Below are 18,677 nucleotides of genomic sequence, written 5' to 3' on the forward strand. Positions count from 1 at the left end.
GCACATGTAGCTATCATTTAACAATCAGACAGGAGAGAATCCCTGTCTCTGTGTCTCTTGTCTGAGAGTCCATCACAAAAGGATTTAACTCCTCGACCAGAAACTGTAACTCAGCTGTTTCCACATAGCATTACCCTCCACTTGGGTAAGTACAATACCTTGAAAATATTTATTCCAAGTTACAATTTTACATTATCGTTTCAGATTTTTAATTTTTTTTTTAAATCAGTTTAACAAAGGTTTTCCTTTCTGATGTTTTAGTGGTAAATTATACTGAATACACAAACTAAACAAACATGCATCACTGCAATAAAGATTGCAGAGCAGGAACTTTGAGTTTTAATTTTGATTCAAATGTTACTGAGTCTAGCAAACAAACGCATGCTACGAAAAAAATGGTTTAATATTTTGACATATTTTCTTCTCAGACTTACCTGTAAAGATGTACCGTGGGCTAGTGTTACTGTTCTTGGTTTTGGTGCTGGAAACCCGATGGAGTGAGTCGAGCTGTCAGCAGTCAGAGTCTCAAAGATCAGTTTCAAGCGTAAGTGACAGATTATGATCATCTAATATGTATAAACACATGGCTTTGCCTGAGCTGTATAATAATATCTCAATTTCATGCACAGGAGAGTCCAAATTTGCGGCTGTCAGCTCATAACTTGCTAAAGAGGTATAATGACATAGATTATGACAGTTTCGTCGGATTAATGGGGCGCAGGAACGCCGGTGAGTAAACATATTTTAGCTTTTCTTGATGTTGTTGTTGTCGTTTGTATGCGTTTCTACTTCAGTTTCCTACTGAAACGTGTTTTTAAAATGTTTTTTATTTTTCCAGACACAGATGATATACCACCTCAGCGTAAAAGTAAGACATTTTTGGATTCTTTTTGTGCTTTCAGATATTCTCTGTTTAAAAACGAAAGAGAAAACTTAATACATGTTGTATTTCAGGGGAAATGCACGATATTTTTGTTGGACTCATGGGGCGACGGAGCGCTGACCCTGGTAACGCTTTTCTCTTCAATTCAATAATTTTTGAAAGACATACCTTTACATGACCGTTATTCTGATATAAGTTTACACGAAATCATTTTCTGAATTGAACACGATACTGAAAAATATCATGTTCAAATGTCATTCGACTGAGTTGACCTCGCAGGTTGCACGAAATAAACAAACCTGAAACGCGAACAGGAGTTCGATTCACAAGCAAATGACTCTTAAGAGCCGGTTCGCTTAAGTGAATCAAAAACAACAACAACTTGACCAGTGGGTGTGATTCACAACCAAATTGTTCTTATGACTCGGTTCTTTTTTAGTGAATCAATATACTGAAAACCGTGTGAATCGGTTCACGAACAAATTACTCTAAGGAGTATGTTATTTGAAGTAACTGAAAACGGACGCACACGAGTTACCGATTTGAATCAGATGAATCATTTATTAAACAAAATTATTGAATCTTAAATTGGTGACTGAATCAAAACCTGCAAGTTTTTATTACTTTCAGTCAAGTACGACTAACTTAAACCAGGGTATGACTGGTTGTTCACACGAAAACGTGTAGTTAAAGTACACATTTGCAGCGATTCTGTCTTTATTGAACCGTGTGGGCTGACCCTCAAACATATGACAAACTTAACAAATATCAACACTAACATTGTCAGAAAAAATTTCAGTCTATCGCATCTCAGACTTACTGTATTTGTGTTTTCAGAAACTGGGCGTCCATGGAGGAAAGACTATCCAGAAACAAGCGCCAGCGGAGGCATCTTCTTCAACAAATGCAAACTGAGGTGAGCAATTCAGCAAAGCTGTTCTGCCATCTGCAGGCTTTATAAAGATATAACAACGCTTATCTTGCAAACACAAGCATGTCTGTCTATGCTTCCAAAATTACTGGCTTTTCTTGTAAATATATATACTTTTGTTTTCTTACAATTTGTTGCAGGTTCCGTCGTGGGTTATAGGCAAATGAATCTTTCATATCCAGTTAATCGTCTTTCCCACTCTGTCATGACAGCTTCTTTTCAAGAAATTTCGTTGGGAGCAAAAATTCACATTTTATTTTACAAAAGTGATAGAGCAAGAGAAAATATTTATATAAGATGAATCAAATAAACATGATTTCCTATGGTGTGATTTGTTTCATTGTACGTACTGCAGATTATACGTTTGCCTAGTTTATATATCACCACATCTACATATCCACTTACATACCCTGCATTTCAATATATTTATTAAAAGTTATTTTTGCTGTCTAATGTATAAAACATGATTTTTGTAAATAAAAATATTATCTATCTGATCTCACAATGTTTTATTACTTAAACGTTCAAAACGGCATAAAATGTAGTGACTTAGACCCCGCAAAAAAAAAGTGCACACAGCAATAATTTGCTGCCAAAACAGAGGCTTCATGACAAACTTCATATCACTGCATGTATATTTATGTACATCAAACTTACAAACAATTTGGTGTCAACTTAATCATACGATTGGAAACATTATTGTGTCCCTAATAGTTAACAACTAATGCTTTAAGACAAGTTTGACTTCTAATGTAACTGCTTTAGATATCAGTAGATCATTCAAGAACACTATGTCCTCAAGGTAACAGGTCAGTAATGTACCAGTCATAGACAACATCACACAAAAATAAGGCCGTCTGAACTTTCCAAGTAAAGAAATATTAAAGAAAGAATCATACGAAACAGCTTTTCATTTTTGTCTTACTGTTGAAAAACAAAACTATTGAAGCCCTTCTTGTACTTTGGCTATAATATATGATGAAGTATAGCATGTGAATCAGATACTTTTACTGAACTGAGACTAGAAGGCAGCAAAACAATTTATTCAAATAGCATGGACCTTATTAAGAAATCCATTGAGTAGCAAACGCTTACCCAATGTGACTTACAGTTCACTTTTTACTGGCACAATCAGTAAAGTTACTTGCTCAACAGCAGTAAGGACAGAATTTGTTCTTTGTTAAGGTTTGAACTTACAGCTTTTGGTTATTAGCCCAGATCTGTAACCACTTTACTACTCCATTGCACAGTCTCCAAGTTCACAGTTCACCATCAGTGCTACATGCGTTCATTTTGTATTTACACAAGAAGAAACAATCATATTCACAATCATGCAGTGATTCTGTCTGTTATGTTTCTCCCCTGGGCAGCATTTGTGACTTTGTGATACGTTGTTCCAGTAGTCTTCACTTTCTCAGCTCTGGGATTCATGGTGTTTGTTGATACAGACTTTTCTTTAACACGATCATCTAATCTCTGAGCTTCTGTGGTGGGTTTCCCAGTATGGGACGCTAAAGACAGAACAGCAGGCACTGGAGGCTGGTAGCGGTGTTGGTAGCCATAGGGCCTCAGACGGTAAGTGTAGTACTCAAGGGTGTACATTAGCACAGGGTCGACGTAGTGGAAAGACACAGCAAGGTCAGAGCAGCACTGTGGGCCCTGTAGGGAAAAAAACAAGCATAATGCAGATGCTGGTCTGTTAAAGTTCCATGTGATCACAGATCGTAGTTCACATTAAAGGATAAATATACTTCCAGAATAAAAAATTCCTGATAATTTACTCACCCCTATGTCATCCAAGATGTTTTTTCTTTCTTCAGTCAAAAAGAAACTAAGATTTTTGAGGAAAACATTACAGGACTTTTTTACATACATACTTCAAATGGGAACAGTGGGTTAAAAGTCCAAATTGCAGTTTCAGTGCAGCTTCAAAGGGCTCTACACAATCCCAGCTGAGGAACAAGGGTCTTATCTAGTGAAATAATTGGTCATTTTTTACAAAAAAAAACAAAAACTCTAGGGCTGCCCCCTAATAATCGACTGACCTGTTAGTTGACGAGAAGAGGCTTGGAGAGACCAAAATTTTATTAGTCACTAGTCACTGACAGACACATCATTAACAGCTGGTCTATGTGATATACATCTGGCAGGACATCCTTATCATTCACTTATCATTCATCAACCTCAAATATGGCTTTTCATCTTTAAGATGTATGTAGTAGCAACTTAACATGGCAGCTCAATTTACTGTTAAAGGAGAACTCCACTTTCAGAACAACAATTTACAGATTACTCACCCCCTTGTCATCCAAGATGTTTATGTCTTCATGTCTTCAGTCGTGAAGAAATTATGGTTTTTGAAGAAAAGCATTTCAGAATTTTTCTCCATATAATGGACTTCATTGGTGCCCCGATTTTGAACTTCCAAAATGCAGTTTAAATGCAGCTTAAAAGGGCTCTAAACGATCCCAGCTGAGGAAGAAGGGTCTCATCTAGTGAAATGATCTGTCATTTTTTCCAGAAAATAAAAATTTGTTTACTTTTTAAGCACAAAAGCTTGTGTAGCACAGGCTCTGGGATGCGTGTCCACGACACTACAGACCCAGCGAACGCGCAAAGACTAAGGAAGTGCATGTAAGTCAAACGCTGTTTACAAACACAAAGGTACAAATATGTCAGACAATTCTGAAGTTGTAGGAGAAAATGAGACATACTCTACCTTTTTGAGTACACAGACGATGACGTGATTCGTAGTGTCGTGGACGCGTATCCCAGAGCCTGTGCTACACAAGCTTTTGTGCTTAAAAAGTATACAAATTCTTATTTTTAAAAAAAAAATCAATTGTTTCGCTATGTAAGACCCTTCTTCCTCGGCTGGGATTATTTAGAGCCCTTTGAAGCTGCATTTAAGCTACATTTTGGAAGTTCAAAATTGGGGCACCAATGAAGTCCATTATATGGAGAAAAATGCAGTAATGTTTTCCTCAAAAACCATAATTTCTTAACAACCGAAGACAGAAAGACATGAACACCTTTGATGACAAGGGGGTGAGTAAATTATTTGTAAATTGCTGTTCTAGAAGTGGAGCTCTCCTTTAATATAGAAATGTGTGCTATTGAAGTGTCTGTGCAGAGTGTGGAAGCTGAATAGTAGCGCGCTCACTACATGACAGATGGAGACGCCGGTGCGGTCACATGCTCTTAAATACTCTGTCATTTTTGGTCATACAGATAAAAGTAATACATCTTTTAAATCTGTACACTCATAATAACAAGAAAACATTGTGCTTTTGTAAAATAATTAAAGCAAACGGGACACGCTTTCTGGCATCTCAGTCTCTGTGAACTTAAGCGTGTCACTTTGAAACTCCATGTATGTTTGCCTTACAGACATAAAAAATATATCTACAGTATAGAGACTGAAATGTCTAATTTTAAATGAACCAATTCAAATAGAAAACAAATATTTTCAGATTATGTTATCCGCATGAACATGCATACAGACGCAGCACTACTGTGGAGATGACGAGTCGATGTCGCAGACTTCATCTCTTAAGCCGAAAACAAAGAAAGCACTAGTTTATTTATCAATAAATTATTAAAACGATAATGCAGTCTCTCTGCTGTTTTTTCCTGACACTTACGTAATTATTATATCTGCCGGTGTGCTGTGGCAAGCTTTTTTTGTAAAGAGCGTTTGACTTCCTTTGCATGTGCGCTTTGTAAACACTGGGTTGGTACTTCCGCCTACGCCACGCATGACCTTTCCAACGCGACTACTTAATTTGTGAAGTCGAGCTAGTGCAAGATGAGCATTTGTGATTAAAAAGTATATATATTTTTATTTTTTTAGAAAATGACCAAACGTTTAGCTAGATAAGACTCTTATTCCTTAGCTGGGATCATGTAGAGCCCTTTGAAGCTGCACTGAAACTGCAATTTGGACCTTCAACCCACTGGCTCCCGCTGAAGTCCACTATATGAAGAATGACATGAATGACATGGTGATGAGTAAATGATCAGGATTTTTTTATTCTGGAAGTGAACTAATCCTTTAAAGAAATATTTTTAGAGGAAATATTTAAAGGAATATGTTAAGTTAAATCAACAGCACTTATCTCATAATGTTGATTACTATGAAATTTGATTTCTTTAATAAAGGAAAAATCTGGGTTACAGTGTGGCACTTTCAACTGAAGTGAATGTGGTCATTCTGTAAACATTAAAATGCAGCAAGAAGACAAATAATATGTGTGTTAATATGATTTTAGTGTGAAAAAAAATAACTTGCTAAATTTTGCTGTTTCAAGTTTACAATTTAATTGTCAATGATCAAAAAAGAGGTCTTTACAGCTTAAAAAAATAGTTGTAACAGAAGAATATCTTTAAAAAAAAACAAAATCATAATCTTTGCATTTTTAATTTTACATACCTATTTACTTCTATTGTAAGAGCTTCACTGTAACAGATTTTTGCTTTTTTAAAAAGAAAAATGCAAGACTTTTTTTGTCATTCTGTCATTAACATTGTTTGACTGAGCTTAACTTGTACTAAAAAGTACACAATTCTATTCTTAATCATGTTTGTTTTTATACTCACTTTATAAACACTGAAATAGCATTTGTATCCTTTTTTTTGTTGCCACTTTGTTGACCATGACAAGACAAAATCGTGCTTATTTCGTGGGTTTTGTATTGCTAGTCATTAGCTGTCTAGTCACGAATCACATCATCACGTACATGAAAGAAAAACTATCGACAAATGCTGTCCCCATCAAACCTATCCATTGTTGATTTCGCTTGCAATCACCTGAAGGAGTTTCTAGTTCAGTGTGGCATTTAAAAAACAATAAAATTATAAGAGGTCATTTCGATCTCAAAGTATATTTCTCAAACAATGTTGTTGATTTTTATTCATACCTAAAATACAATCCTGAATGGAAAATTACTTTTGACACTTTAATTGTTTTCTCCTCTCAGGCACAGATAGCTCTCAAGTACTTAAAACTTTTCAAAAATGAGTTTAACTTCTGTCATTATCAAAGTAATAACTAAATTGCTTCCTGTGTGTGAGAGACGGAAGCCGCAGAATGTCACAAAGGACATAAAATACCTAAAGAAAAATGACAATGAGTGCATATTTTATCCTACACTACCCTTCAAAAGTTTGGGGTCAGTACGTTTTTTAACCCCAAAACGTTTGAACGCGAGTGTATTTGTGTAAACAATGAAAGTGCGTGACTTACTTCTACAATTGGGTAGTAGCAGTAGTTCCAGTACCAGAAGGTCTTGGAGAACTTTCCTGTGAGATGGTGTTCGGGAATGAAAGGATGGAAGGTTTCGCGGTGCAGTGTGTCCCTGGAGTCCCCTGCTACCACCCCCATTTTCTCCAGACACTGACCCATCGCTAGATCCTCCACTGAGGTGGTATGAGTGCACACTTTAGTACTAAAACCCTCCACAAACCTTCTCAGGGCCTCTTTGCTGAGCACATAACCTGCACCACCACTCATGTAGCCTTGCTTGGCATACGGCTTGAACCTCTTGCCAAAATATATAGGCTGCTCTGCAGTGTAGTTTGACAAGATCCAGCGCAAGTTGTCTACAACGATGAACGTGTCATCGTCGGTTTTGAGGAACCAGTCTGCCTCGTCGCCGTGGTTCTTCAGAGCATAGTGGAAGGCACGAATGGTCTTCCAGTACAGCTGGTCACGGCCTTCTCCTGTGCCGAGACCCACTGTGGGAAAGCTGCGGTCTTCCTCAGAGCTCATGAACAGCACTATGTTACAGTGACGACTCCATGTTGCCTTCACGTGCCGAGCCTTTGACTGTAGATTACTAGGCCCTGTCATCACCCAGCACAGGATACGCACTTTCTTAAACAGCTCATCTGCGATGTGACCATCCTCACCTGTGTATTTAATACAAATTCTATAGTTATGTTGCAATTTAATACAATAAAATCATATTTTATTCATCAGAGACTTTGTACTATATTGTAGTGATTCTGTAAGCTTTGCACTTTACACATACAGAAAAGAACAGTAGTTCTGAAAAATATGCTTAGAATTATGTACACTAACCTATTAGTATTTTATTAAAAAGAACGTCTCGGTTATATATGTAACCCTCGTTCCCTGAAGGAGGGAATGGAGACGTCACGTCGGTGACTGACGAATTGGGATCTCGCTTAGAGAGATCAATCTACTTTGAGTGTAGCTGGTCTAAGGTCCTGAAGCTTTGTGTCCGGGTCTACGTACTATCTTAGGGCTTGGACGGGACAATACAAAGCTAGGGCTGGGTCTGCCTCCTCCTCCAGATGGTGGATCAGCACCTAGAGATGACCTCTACAGCCCTGAATGTCAGCAGAGTCCACATCAACTAGATGAGCCCCAGAGACGGATCCACAGTGAAGACCACATCACCTAGACAGCTGTCGGCACAAGACCGATAGGGAACTTTGGCTAGAGGAGAACTGGCCCCCCGACTGAGCCTGGTTTCTCCCAAGGTTTTTTTCTCCATTTGTCACAGATGGAGTTTTGGTTCCTTGCCGCTGTCACCTCTGGCTTGCTTAGTTGGGGACACTTTCTCTTAACACAATATTGCATTTTATTTTATTGTTTTTGATTAACTATCTTTACCTAAAATGTGAGTGTTAAACTGTTTACCTAAACTGTTGCCTTTGGCATTGTTGATGTACTGTTTCCTATTTAATACTGTACAGCCGCCTTGTCACAATTCTGTATTGTTAAAGCCGGTATATAAATAAAGGTGACTTGACTTGACTTGACTCCAGCTGGACCGTCTGGGGATGGAGTCTCCATTCTCTGAGGAGCGCAACGGTCTCATATGGAGCAGCCCCAGTGGTGTAACTGGATCGAAACATGAATGTATGTGTCCTTCAGGTCAATCGCTGCAAACCAATCATGAGGACGGACACACTTAAAGATGTGTTTCTGCGTGAGCATCTTGAACGGTAACCTGTGAAGGGCCCGGTTCAAAACACGCAGATCCAAGATCGGTCATAACCCACCGCCTTTCTTGGGTACTATGAAGTAAGTGCTGTAAAACCCCGGCTCTATCGCATCCTTCGCCAGTAAAATTGCGATTTCTGCACGCAAGACAGGGGCATCTGCATCCTTCACAGAAGTGAAGTGGATGTCCCTGAACTTGGGGGGGCGCCGGGCAAACTGAATAGCATAGCCGAGTCTGATGGTCCGGAGTAGCCAACAAGATGGACTGGGAAGCTCTATCCAGGCCCCCAGATAACGTACAAGCGGCACCAGTGGGACCACCGACATACCCGCGGTGGGGCAGCGATGGAGAACACAGTGACCCCGCTCAGGTGTCTCGTCGTCGGTCCGAAGCGAGGTCAGAGTGTCTGTGTCTGGAGTTTGTGAGACACTTACCTGGTTTCGGGCAGATGGTGCATGAATAGTACGTCTGATAGCACTCTTCAACCACCTACTGCTGCTTACTGGCGAGAGGGGAGGGTGAGTGAGGTCTGAGGTTGGCCCGTTCCACATCCCCCGTCCCCTCTGGGGACCCAGAGATAGAAGAAACTGCTCTTTTGTCGAGTTTTTGGGTACCACTGACCGTGAGGCCAGTGGCGGGAAAAAAGGAAACAAAAGATTCTCCACCCGACCCTCCTCCGAAGGAGGGAGTGGTACGTTCACCATCTCCCGAAGAGCAGCTCCATCCATCTCTGGGTCACCCGTCTCAAGGCCTCTTGCTCTTTCGCTTGCCTCTGGTCTTAGTGTGGGCCTGGACAGGCAGGGTGGCTGCCCTGCGACCGGCTCCACAGTGCTGCTGAGAAGGATGCTGAGAAGGCTGCTACGATGGCTGCGCGGGAGTAAGGGAGACGAGCAGGCTGAGGTGCAGCTGCCAGCGGCCAGGTGGAGGCAGCAGCTGCATGCTGGGACAGGATGTGTCTGATAGCCTCAGTCTGCTTCTGTGTGGTGGAAAACTGCTGGGCAAAGTTCTCCACCATGTCACCGAAAATGCCGGTCTGTGACACGTTTAGTTTACACTCAAAGTAGATTGGTTTCTCTAAGCGAGATCCCAATTCGTCGGTCACCGATGTGACTCGAAGTGACCGACTGATGGAGAACTTTCAGAGCATTTATAATCATCAATATTTTAAAACAAACTTTAAAACCGAAACTGAAATGTACATATATACACACTGCCGTTCAAAAGTTTGAGCTCAGTAAGATTTTAAAAGAAGTCTCTTATGCTCCTCAAAGTTCCAATTATTTGATCAAAAATAAAGAAAAAGTAATATTTTGAAATTTTTTTGAAATAACATTTGTAATAATTTGTAATATTTTATTTGTAATACTTTTGTAATACTATAATCACTTTAACTCAGCAACACCCATGGACACTTATTGGCATCTGTAACTTAAACCTATGCATTTGCATAAAGTTGCTGCTATACTGCTCTAGTACGTGTCAGTAAAATTGCTTAGTGCACTTTTAACACATTAGTTTGATTACAAAATACACTTTTTTACAACATCTTCCACTGAAAACTCAGTGAAGTGTTTAGAAAGTGAAAGCTTTGCACTAGCTATTATGTTGCAGTGCTTTATATAATGTTACACTCATTAATGTATGTAACATAAATTATGCACTAGAGGGCGCTGCAGCACCTGGCTGGTGAGGGTGTTTGATGTTGATCAGGGCAGATCCTTCCACTCTCCAGGTAAGGTTGGGGTTGTTTTGTTCAGGCCCCAGGGAAGCAGGGTTGCTCTTGCCATTACGTTTCCAGCTGAAGCTTTCCTCAAACCACACCTGTCTCAAGAAGATGTACAAGGTGCAGCTGCCCACCAGGAAGCCCAGGGAAAAAGCGCATCTTGAATTCCCTGCTTTCATGGTAACAATTCAGGGATCCCGCCAACATTGGTCACTGTGAGGCTAGAAGAATATTGGTTACATTAATCTGAGTGTATTAATTTTAAACAATCTTGATATGAAGATCCTAAAATACTGTAACCTGCATTATGAAATGAGAAAATACTAAATTTTTGAAATTTTCTGAACAAAAAATATAAAATAAAATAAAACAACAACACTGAAATAGCATTTGTTTCCTTTCTTAGACAAATTTGTGATCCTGGACCACAAAAACAGTCATAAGGGTAATTTTTGACATTGAGATTAATACATCATCAGAATAAATTCATAATAAATAAAAGCTGAATAAATTCCAATGATGTACATACTATTGAGATACAACTGTTTAAAAAAAAAACGTGAAGCTGAGTGTGCAAAAAAGTCAAAATATTGAGAAAATCGCCTTTAAAGTTGCCCAAATGAACTTCTTAGCAATGCATATTACTAATCAAAAATTAAGTTTTGATATATTTATGGTACGAAATTTATATATCCTAATAATATCCTAATTATTTTTGACATAAAAGTAAAATCGATTTTGACCCATACAATGTATTGTTGGTTATTCCTACAAATATACCCGTCCTACTTATGACTGGTTTTGTGGTCCAGGGTCACATTGATCCATTTAGTCATATAACAAGGACCCTGGCAAATAAAACCTTTTTTTCTTCTGTTTCCCTCTAGAGCAGGGATTTTTTTTTTTTTTTTTTTTTTTTTTTAGTCGAACCCATTCTACCTAAAATATTTAAGTACGTGTTTTACTTTCCTTGTATATATTTTTAAATTATTTATGTAATTAATTTTTTCTGCAGTTTTTTAAATTTAAGTAATAATTATTTTCATCAATTTATGAACTTTTCTAAAATACTTGAGCTACCATGAGGTTTCTAATTTTAGGGTAAGATACTTTCTAAATTATAAGCTTACACAACTGAGTGAACAAAACATCTATTCTTTTCAAGATCATTTCAGGCATATTGATATACTAAGCCTATTTTCTATTTAGGATTCAGCTGCTGCCAGGTTAAATCTGAGGAATAGATCATAAGCTGGTTACCTTGCGTGACTGATAAATCTTGGTTCTTACCCTCATTTCCAAGAATTAGGCACCTGCTGCTGCTGCCAGGCCTTCAGTCATATTGCTAGTGTTCAAAAATGTCAATTTTACGAAGTTGACAAGTAACATTTAGGATGATCGCAGTCACCTCTTTGTATGATGGATGAAACACTTCTAGAAAATTAAAAATAACTCTATTACTACTGTTAGGCCTAAAATTTGTATTTAACCCCCAGTAAAAGTGTTCAAACAGGAAATCCTGCAAAGACCCTACAAACCCAGTATAAGCTGGATTTTTCCAAATTAAATTAATGACAGAATACTGCATTATGTTATTACATACATATTTAAATGTAATACCCGGTCTATAAGACAACCAAAATGCACATAATGCACGCACTCGTGAAGACATGAGAGGTGCATCAGAGATCTAGGACAAAGGCCCTTACCTTGCATTCTGTATCTGCCCTCTGCAAGCCTCTCACCGTCCCAAAGAACGCTGTGAACTCCGGTCAGTTTCATGCCTTCAGTCTTTATTCCTCTCAATATCCGCGAGCTTCCATGAGAGGAGCGCGTCAGGTTGCGTTTGAGTGCGCGTTGTGACGCTACACATAAACAAACGCTGAGGATTTCATTCTTTAGTCAAGGACATGGTGTACCCCAGTCACCCGATTTATTTTGGCCCGTATTAGCATACGGTTTACCTTTTACCGTATGGTGAACAGGCCTCTTTGTGTGCTATTACCAGACAACAGATCTTCTGTCATGAGCGAGTACTGTATCAGCATCACACACGGATCGCCGTATCGAGGTGTTTGATTGGAGGAATAGCCGGTTTGTTGTCATGAGTGTCCCCGCCCACTAGGGGCGTTCGCTCCTTTTAAGGATGACAAATTTGACGACATTTGTTTGAAAGATTAAATAATTTACTTTTATACTGTAATTGTACTTAAGGCAAAATAAATCAAAGTGTATTATTTTAAAAATACTAGTCAGAGTACTTATTCTACCTGTTTAGCACAATTTTTATTGTGCTAAAACTGACACAAGTACATGAGAGTAAAAGAAGACACAGCACTAATGCAAATGAAACTATTCTCAAATTATTTATTTCACACAGCCATATGCAGATTTGTTTTTATTTCTTAATTTTAAAAGCTAGTGATGTCATTAGAATAAAATAATAAATATTATAATGTCCTTCTATTCTTTTACAAAGCATCACCGAACTTTAGCAACTTTTTACAATTTTAATATTTGATCAGTCAGTTTGATCAGTCTCATTTTAACTCATTTTTGAGTGAACTCTGTTCAGCATCTGTTCACTTGGATGTAACTAGCCACTAGATGTCTCCATCCACTTGCAGTCCGCATATCAAGGGCAGATCTGATTTTTGGTCAAACCCTCTTGGTCAAATGTAACGCCAACATTGCATTATGCCTTTATTTATGAAGGTATGACACCAGTTAGAGTCCATCTGTAGGCTACTCGAATGACAAACCATTAGGATTATATTAAAGGCATCGGTATTCCTGATGAAGTCTTGTGAATTAAGTCAGTAAACTTTTTCTGTTCAGAGAATCTTGAGGTTTACCTAACGATTCAATCTATTGACAGTGAATGGAGTCTGATCAGTTGGCAGTTGTCTGAGGAGCTAGTCCTCCACAGTTAGTCTACAAGGCCAATATAGCTAAATAAAAAAATCACTAGCCTATATTAGTTTTAAGCATAAGTCAACGATATAGTATTATGCATGATCTTGCAACATGCAAATTAAACCGGGTAGGCTATAGACGCGCTATGGCGCAAAATTCTTACTTCCAATACCAAAGAATTAATAACGAGGTTAAGGTATTGAAAAGACTCCTTCCTCCCATTGTTTAACTTACCAGCTGACCGCAGTGCATCTCGCTCATGTTCCGTATACCGCTTCTGCGCGTTTATACCCGTTTTACTAATATTGAATTGAACTTAAGTAGGAATTAAATTATAACTTTTTTCTTTTTTACAATTAAGTACATCTTATCAGTGTTTGCTAAGTGCCTTAAACTGAGTTTATGCAACGCTAACTCCACCAAGTGAGAGGACCCACATCCTCTTTCATTCTCACCACACGTGTCTTTGCACTTATGGCAGTTAAATGAATTTTGGAATTCACTGATTTTTAAGGTAAGTCCATTATACTACAAATCATATTATTATATTATTAAATGAATATATTTCAAAACATCCGTGGTTAGACTTAAATAGACTTAAAAAATAAACTTGACGGTCCTCAACAGAAATCGGAAATGATAATTAAATATTTGTTAGCCTACGTGGATGGTGTTTCAAAGCTGAAATTAAGTGTATATGGATATATAAGAATATGGGCCTGTCTAACGCAAGCTTTAAAGAAATGTTTAGAAACATATCCTAATTCGAACAGGAAAAAAAGGTAACTTATTTTTTAAAAATATAAAGCTTTAAAAACTTTTCTCATTTGTACTTGATCAAAGTTGTTGCTCTCCTCTTCAGGCAAAATAAAGATGATCAAACTTTTCGTTAGTGTTCATAAGCTATGTTAGATGTTAAAACACTAACCATAGCGATATGCTGGATACGTATAGGAAGTAGGCTAGGTGTTGTTCACAGTGTTTAAAAAAATTAGATTCCATTTCAATTTTAGTATGAGGTGCAAACAAATATGATATGTAGAACAAAAGCCAAATATGAATTTATATTGGTTTTATAAATTGCAACACAAATGAGATGAGCAGAATGTTAAAAAAATTTCATAATATGTGGAATTGCACATAAAGTGACCCTGTTCATACCAGGCAGTACTGTGTACTGATTAACTGCTGGGTATAAAAATGTAAAACTGTTTAGTGCTTCAATTTCGACCACACATGACTTTTACAATCACACTGTGAATAGCAGCGTTGGCAGGGCTACGAACTGTTGAGTTCAGCTTGTAGTGAGAACTCAACACAAAAACATTGGCAACTGACAGTGTTTTGCAACATATTTAACAGAAACAGGTTCACAAATAAGCATGTGCCCTTATTTTGCATCCTTCTTTATTGACGGTGATGGCTGTCACTTTAAGCACGACTGCAAGGTCGCATATGGACCTACAATATTGTGACACAAGCTTCCGTTCTTGTGATGTTGCTAATATTTTGTCAATTTTTTTACTTGTCATCCTTTCGTCAAGTTTTTGAATATCTTTCAAGTTGACATCACAGAATTGTTTGTTTCCCTTCTTTTCACATGGTGTTCATTCCTTACCCTCAGATTTGATAAATGTTGAATTTGTTTCTAAAAATCATTTGAATGGGTGTGTATTTGTCTGGGTATACACTATTAAAATGACTAATATAGTGAACGCTGAACACTTGTGAGGCAAACCACAATGGTTAAAATAAAAAAACCGGGTTAAGTGCTGCTGGTGTGCAATTCTGTCACAAGTTCCGTCATTACCAATGAAGTTCAACAGAACTAACAACCATAGTCAGCTAATAATGCTCCTGAAAAATGCACCCGTGGTTAGATTTAAAAGTATGGTTAGAATAAAGACAGAAGTATATGAAATGTCAGGACAGCTCAACTTTTAGGTCTTAAAGTTTACCTGAGGATTGCCTGGAGTCTGATCAGTTGGCAGTTGTATGAGGAGTCCTCGACAATATTGCCTCAAAATATTGTGGTTGCCAAAACATTTGGCAACTGAACAGAGAGTCTTTTACAACATATTTAACAGAAACAGGTTCACAAATTATCATATGCCCTGTCGGTGGCTGAGTTTGCATCCTATATCACTGATGTGATGGCTGTCACTTTAAGTATGGCTCCAAGGCCGAATATAGATTGTGACACAAGTTTCCGATCTTGTGATATTGCTCACACGTTTTGTCACCCTCATATCTTTTTACAAGTTGTTTATTCCTCACCCTCAGATCTGATAAATGTCGCATTTGTTTCTAAAACTCGTTATTAAAATGTGTGTGTATTGGCCCGGCTATACACTATTCAGAAATGTTCTTACTAATACAGTGAACACTGAACACTTGTGAGGCAAGTGGTTAAATGAAAAAAACTGTTGAGTGCTGCTGGTGTGCATTTCTGTCGCAAGCTCCATCATTACCAATAGAGTTCAACAGAACTAACAACCATAGTCAGCTAACATTGCTCTAGGCAAATACACCTGTATTTAGATTTAAGGTATGATTAGAATAAAAACAGAGATGTCAGGACAGTTGCAGGACTATTTGAACGTTTCCACCTCAGTATGTGAGTATTTAACATTTTATCTTCAACTTCACACTCTTGTAGAATTACAATTTGCATAGTAACAGCAGCATCCACAGTTTCACAGTCCCATTAAAAGCCAGTCAAATCATGTTCTTTTTTAGAATTTAAAGTAATCCTACCATAGTTTTAACCTTATGCAAAATCTGCTTTTACGTTTCTACTAGTTTCTATACAGTCCTCAGAGAGGGATCACTTGGCATTTGGCTTTTGACATAAAACCACATTTGGTCTTCGTTTCTAGGCAGCCAGAAGGTGAACTCAACATTGTTTACACTGTTCAGAGGCAGAATGAAAACACCTCACGCACTGAACTACCGACACTTTACTGCAAACTACAAGTTAACACATTTCATTTAAGGAAACAGATTGCCTTAAACCATTTAATTGTGATCTAGACAGGTAGAAAATGGACAAATACCACAGATGGGCATAAACATAATTTGTACAAAAAAAGTTTATTCTTTAGGATAAATCTAAATTTCAAATAAAATGATAAAAACCACGATAATCCTGTCTTACTGAAATAGTTCACTGTGATAATTCACTGTGAACCCACTATTTCCCAAGAATGTATTGATTAATGTAGACTGTCATTGGTTAGCACTCAGCTAACATATCCAGCATTATTGTTTTTAGCAGCTAAACTTTAGCTGTGGGCACAATTTGCTTGCACAAGTGTTTTTATGTCATTATTTTAAGAACGTATTGGAGCAGGCTTATGAAACGGATGGGAGGGGTTTACAGACATTACGCTTAAAACTGATTCAAACGAACCGTTTTGAAATCATTGACAAATGACTATATTCTGAGAAAATTGCAAAGTTTTCTGACTCCAACACAATATTATTACACTTTAAAAAAAACATATAACCTGCTCTTTAACGGCTGTTTTCTCACTGCTGTCATTTGCCTTTTTTATTTTGTTGTTGAGAAGCACGCAGCACATATTTGCATATTCATCTAAATGCCGTTGACTGTGTCAGGATGTGCACATGTGCAACGGAAAACCCCAGCTCAGGTATTTCCTTTTTACCCCTTGGTGAAGAAAGAGAAGCAACTTCACTTGTGCACCCTGTTTTATTTGATGAAATGACATCTATCAAAGTCTGATCATGTTTGTGGAAGTGTAGATAAACAGTTGCTGTTGCTTTGGCTAGAAAAGTTTACAAAACCATCTTTAAAGAGTTTCGACTCCACAAATTCAAGTCCACTTTTACCCTCCCCAGGAGTGGTCCACCAACAATGACTACTCTAAAAGCAAGACGTAAAATAAAACTTTTTGGTTTAAATGAGGAGCGTTATGTTTGGAGAAAGAAAAATACTTCATTCCAACATAAGAACCTTATCCCATCTGTGAAACATGGTGGTGGTGGTAGTATGTTGTTTTGTTGCATCTGGGCCAGGATGGCTTGCCATCATTGATGGAACAATGAATTCTGAATTACCAGTACATTCTAAATGAAAATGTCAGGACTTCTATCAGTGAACTGAATCTCAAATGAAAGTGGGTCATGCAGCATGATTACCTACAAATTTTGCTGCAAAAGGGGGTTAAACCAGACGCTGAAAGCAAAGATTCACATACTTTTGCAATGCACAGATATGTAACACTGGACAGAAAACATTCTTGTCTTATTTATTTGATTGGGTTCTTTTTGTCTACTTTCAGGACTTCTGACAAAAATCTGATGATGTTTTGAGTCATATTTTATGAAGAAATATAGAAACTTCCCAGCAGCACTAAATATAAAAACAGAGAACTTGATTTTATTTTAGCAGGGCTGAAAAGTTAGGGTTAGGGTTAGTCATTTTGAAGCTATACATATAGATTTAAGATTATGCTTTATAACCACACAGTATCATTAATGGCGTCTCAAATATCACTGTAGTAAAAGTGTCATTGTTGACAGTGGGCGTAACTGTACCTAGTCGTAGTTCACATGGTTTAAACATAAGGCGTAGAGCTTACACCAAACTTTTTTAAATCCATGCAACCGTAATGCAGTCGACTTGAGCCTTTGGATATGACACTCTCCGAACAGAGTCCCAGCCCCACTCCATATTTCGATGCAGGTAGGCAGAATTTTTCCTCCCTAATGCTAGATAGAGTTGTTTTCTTTGACATGAACTGCCACAGCTGACACAGGAAATCAGCAGCCTATCAGAGAGGCTGATGTACTGGCTTTTGAAACTACAAAAATACTAAACTTAAATGTATTTAAATACAACAGATTTCTCTTTACAATATGAAATAGTGTTTTTATTTCAAATACATATTTTAAATTAGGGCTGCACGATAAATCTCATTCGATTATCATGCGCGTTTGGTCAGTAAAGTCGGTTCTGTGATTAATAGTAAATTCGATTATGAGCGCAATTTTGCGTAGCTTGTCAGTAATTTAAGGCTCTGTGTATTAATTGCCGCTCCAGCAGAATGCACATGGTGGAAATTTAGGGGGAAAGCGGGGACAAAAGTACCATTTTTCAGAAAAACATAAATTAAAAAGATGTTTTTGCTCTGGCCTATAGCTCAGGTGGTATTTTGTACAAATGTAGAAAGACTTTCTATATAATTTCACTTTTAACATCAGTTGCACATTGTTACTTTCGAC

At 37.7% G+C, this 18,677-nt stretch overlaps 3 protein-coding genes across 10 annotated transcripts in view; 2 read left to right on the forward strand and 1 right to left on the reverse strand.

Annotated features, from left to right (window-relative positions):
* On the forward strand, window positions 1-2,140 carry tac3a (tachykinin precursor 3a). Its single transcript, XM_051095876.1, has 7 exons — window positions 1-145; window positions 429-544; window positions 630-729; window positions 839-868; window positions 955-1,008; window positions 1,721-1,799; window positions 1,955-2,140. Exons 2-7 carry the CDS (start codon window positions 443-445, stop codon window positions 1,971-1,973), a joined length of 384 nt encoding a protein of 127 aa, XP_050951833.1. The 5' UTR covers window positions 1-145; window positions 429-442; the 3' UTR covers window positions 1,974-2,140.
* Window positions 1,992-13,788, reverse strand: c1galt1la (core 1 synthase, glycoprotein-N-acetylgalactosamine 3-beta-galactosyltransferase 1, like a). 5 transcript variants are annotated; one of them, XM_051095873.1, is made up of 5 exons: window positions 13,662-13,788; window positions 11,802-12,648; window positions 10,468-10,732; window positions 7,060-7,724; window positions 1,992-3,473 (listed from the first exon to the last, which is right to left on the reverse strand). In XM_051095873.1, the coding sequence occupies exons 3-5, from the start codon at window positions 10,688-10,690 to the stop codon at window positions 3,144-3,146; spliced, it is 1,218 nt and encodes a 405-aa protein (XP_050951830.1). In that variant the 5' UTR covers window positions 10,691-10,732; window positions 11,802-12,648; window positions 13,662-13,788; the 3' UTR covers window positions 1,992-3,143. The 5 variants fall into 5 exon arrangements, with proteins under 5 accessions (XP_050951830.1, XP_050951831.1, XP_050951832.1 ...); XM_051095874.1 differs by lacking the exon at window positions 13,662-13,788 and having other exon boundaries at window positions 11,802-12,376; window positions 12,476-13,244; XM_051095875.1 differs by lacking the exon at window positions 13,662-13,788 and having other exon boundaries at window positions 11,802-11,856; window positions 12,221-13,244.
* Window positions 13,242-18,677, forward strand: part of b4galnt1a (beta-1,4-N-acetyl-galactosaminyl transferase 1a) — a 24,449-nt gene continuing 19,013 nt past the window's right edge. The window contains exon 1 of one of the 4 annotated variants that reach the window (XM_051095870.1): window positions 13,242-13,326. Coding sequence is in view for 1 of the 4 variants with exons in the window: in XM_051095867.1 (XP_050951824.1) it covers window positions 18,133-18,138 (6 nt within the window). In the remaining 3 variants the exon portion in view is untranslated. Of the gene's footprint in view, window positions 13,327-13,807; window positions 13,942-15,596; window positions 16,045-16,100; window positions 18,139-18,677 lie in introns of those variants that run through there. The other 3 variants (XM_051095868.1, XM_051095869.1, XM_051095867.1) reach the window with 3 other exon arrangements.

The sequence above is a fragment of the Labeo rohita genome, chromosome 23 (genome assembly GCF_022985175.1).
Source record: "Labeo rohita strain BAU-BD-2019 chromosome 23, IGBB_LRoh.1.0, whole genome shotgun sequence".
Classification (NCBI taxonomy): domain Eukaryota; kingdom Metazoa; phylum Chordata; class Actinopteri; order Cypriniformes; family Cyprinidae; genus Labeo; species Labeo rohita.

Excerpts from the sequence above, each read along its gene's own strand:
- tac3a (XM_051095876.1), top strand. The coding sequence starts at position 443 with ATGTACCGTGGGCTAGTGTTACTGTTCTTGGTTTTGGTGCTGGAAACC. Across the intron at positions 545-629 it reads CTCAAAGATCAGTTTCAAGC|GAGAGTCCAAATTTGCGGCT; the intron begins GTAAGTGACAGA and ends TTTCATGCACAG. Across the intron at positions 869-954 it reads TATACCACCTCAGCGTAAAA|GGGAAATGCACGATATTTTT; the intron begins GTAAGACATTTT and ends GTTGTATTTCAG.
- c1galt1la (XM_051095873.1), bottom strand. The coding sequence starts at position 10,690 with ATGAAAGCAGGGAATTCAAGATGCGCTTTTTCCCTGGGCTTCCTGGTG. Across the intron at positions 7,725-10,467 it reads CAAACACCCTCACCAGCCAG|GTGAGGATGGTCACATCGCA; the intron begins GTGCTGCAGCGC and ends TTAAATACACAG. Across the intron at positions 3,474-7,059 it reads GCTACTACCCAATTGTAGAA|GGCCCACAGTGCTGCTCTGA; the intron begins GTAAGTCACGCA and ends TTTTCCCTACAG.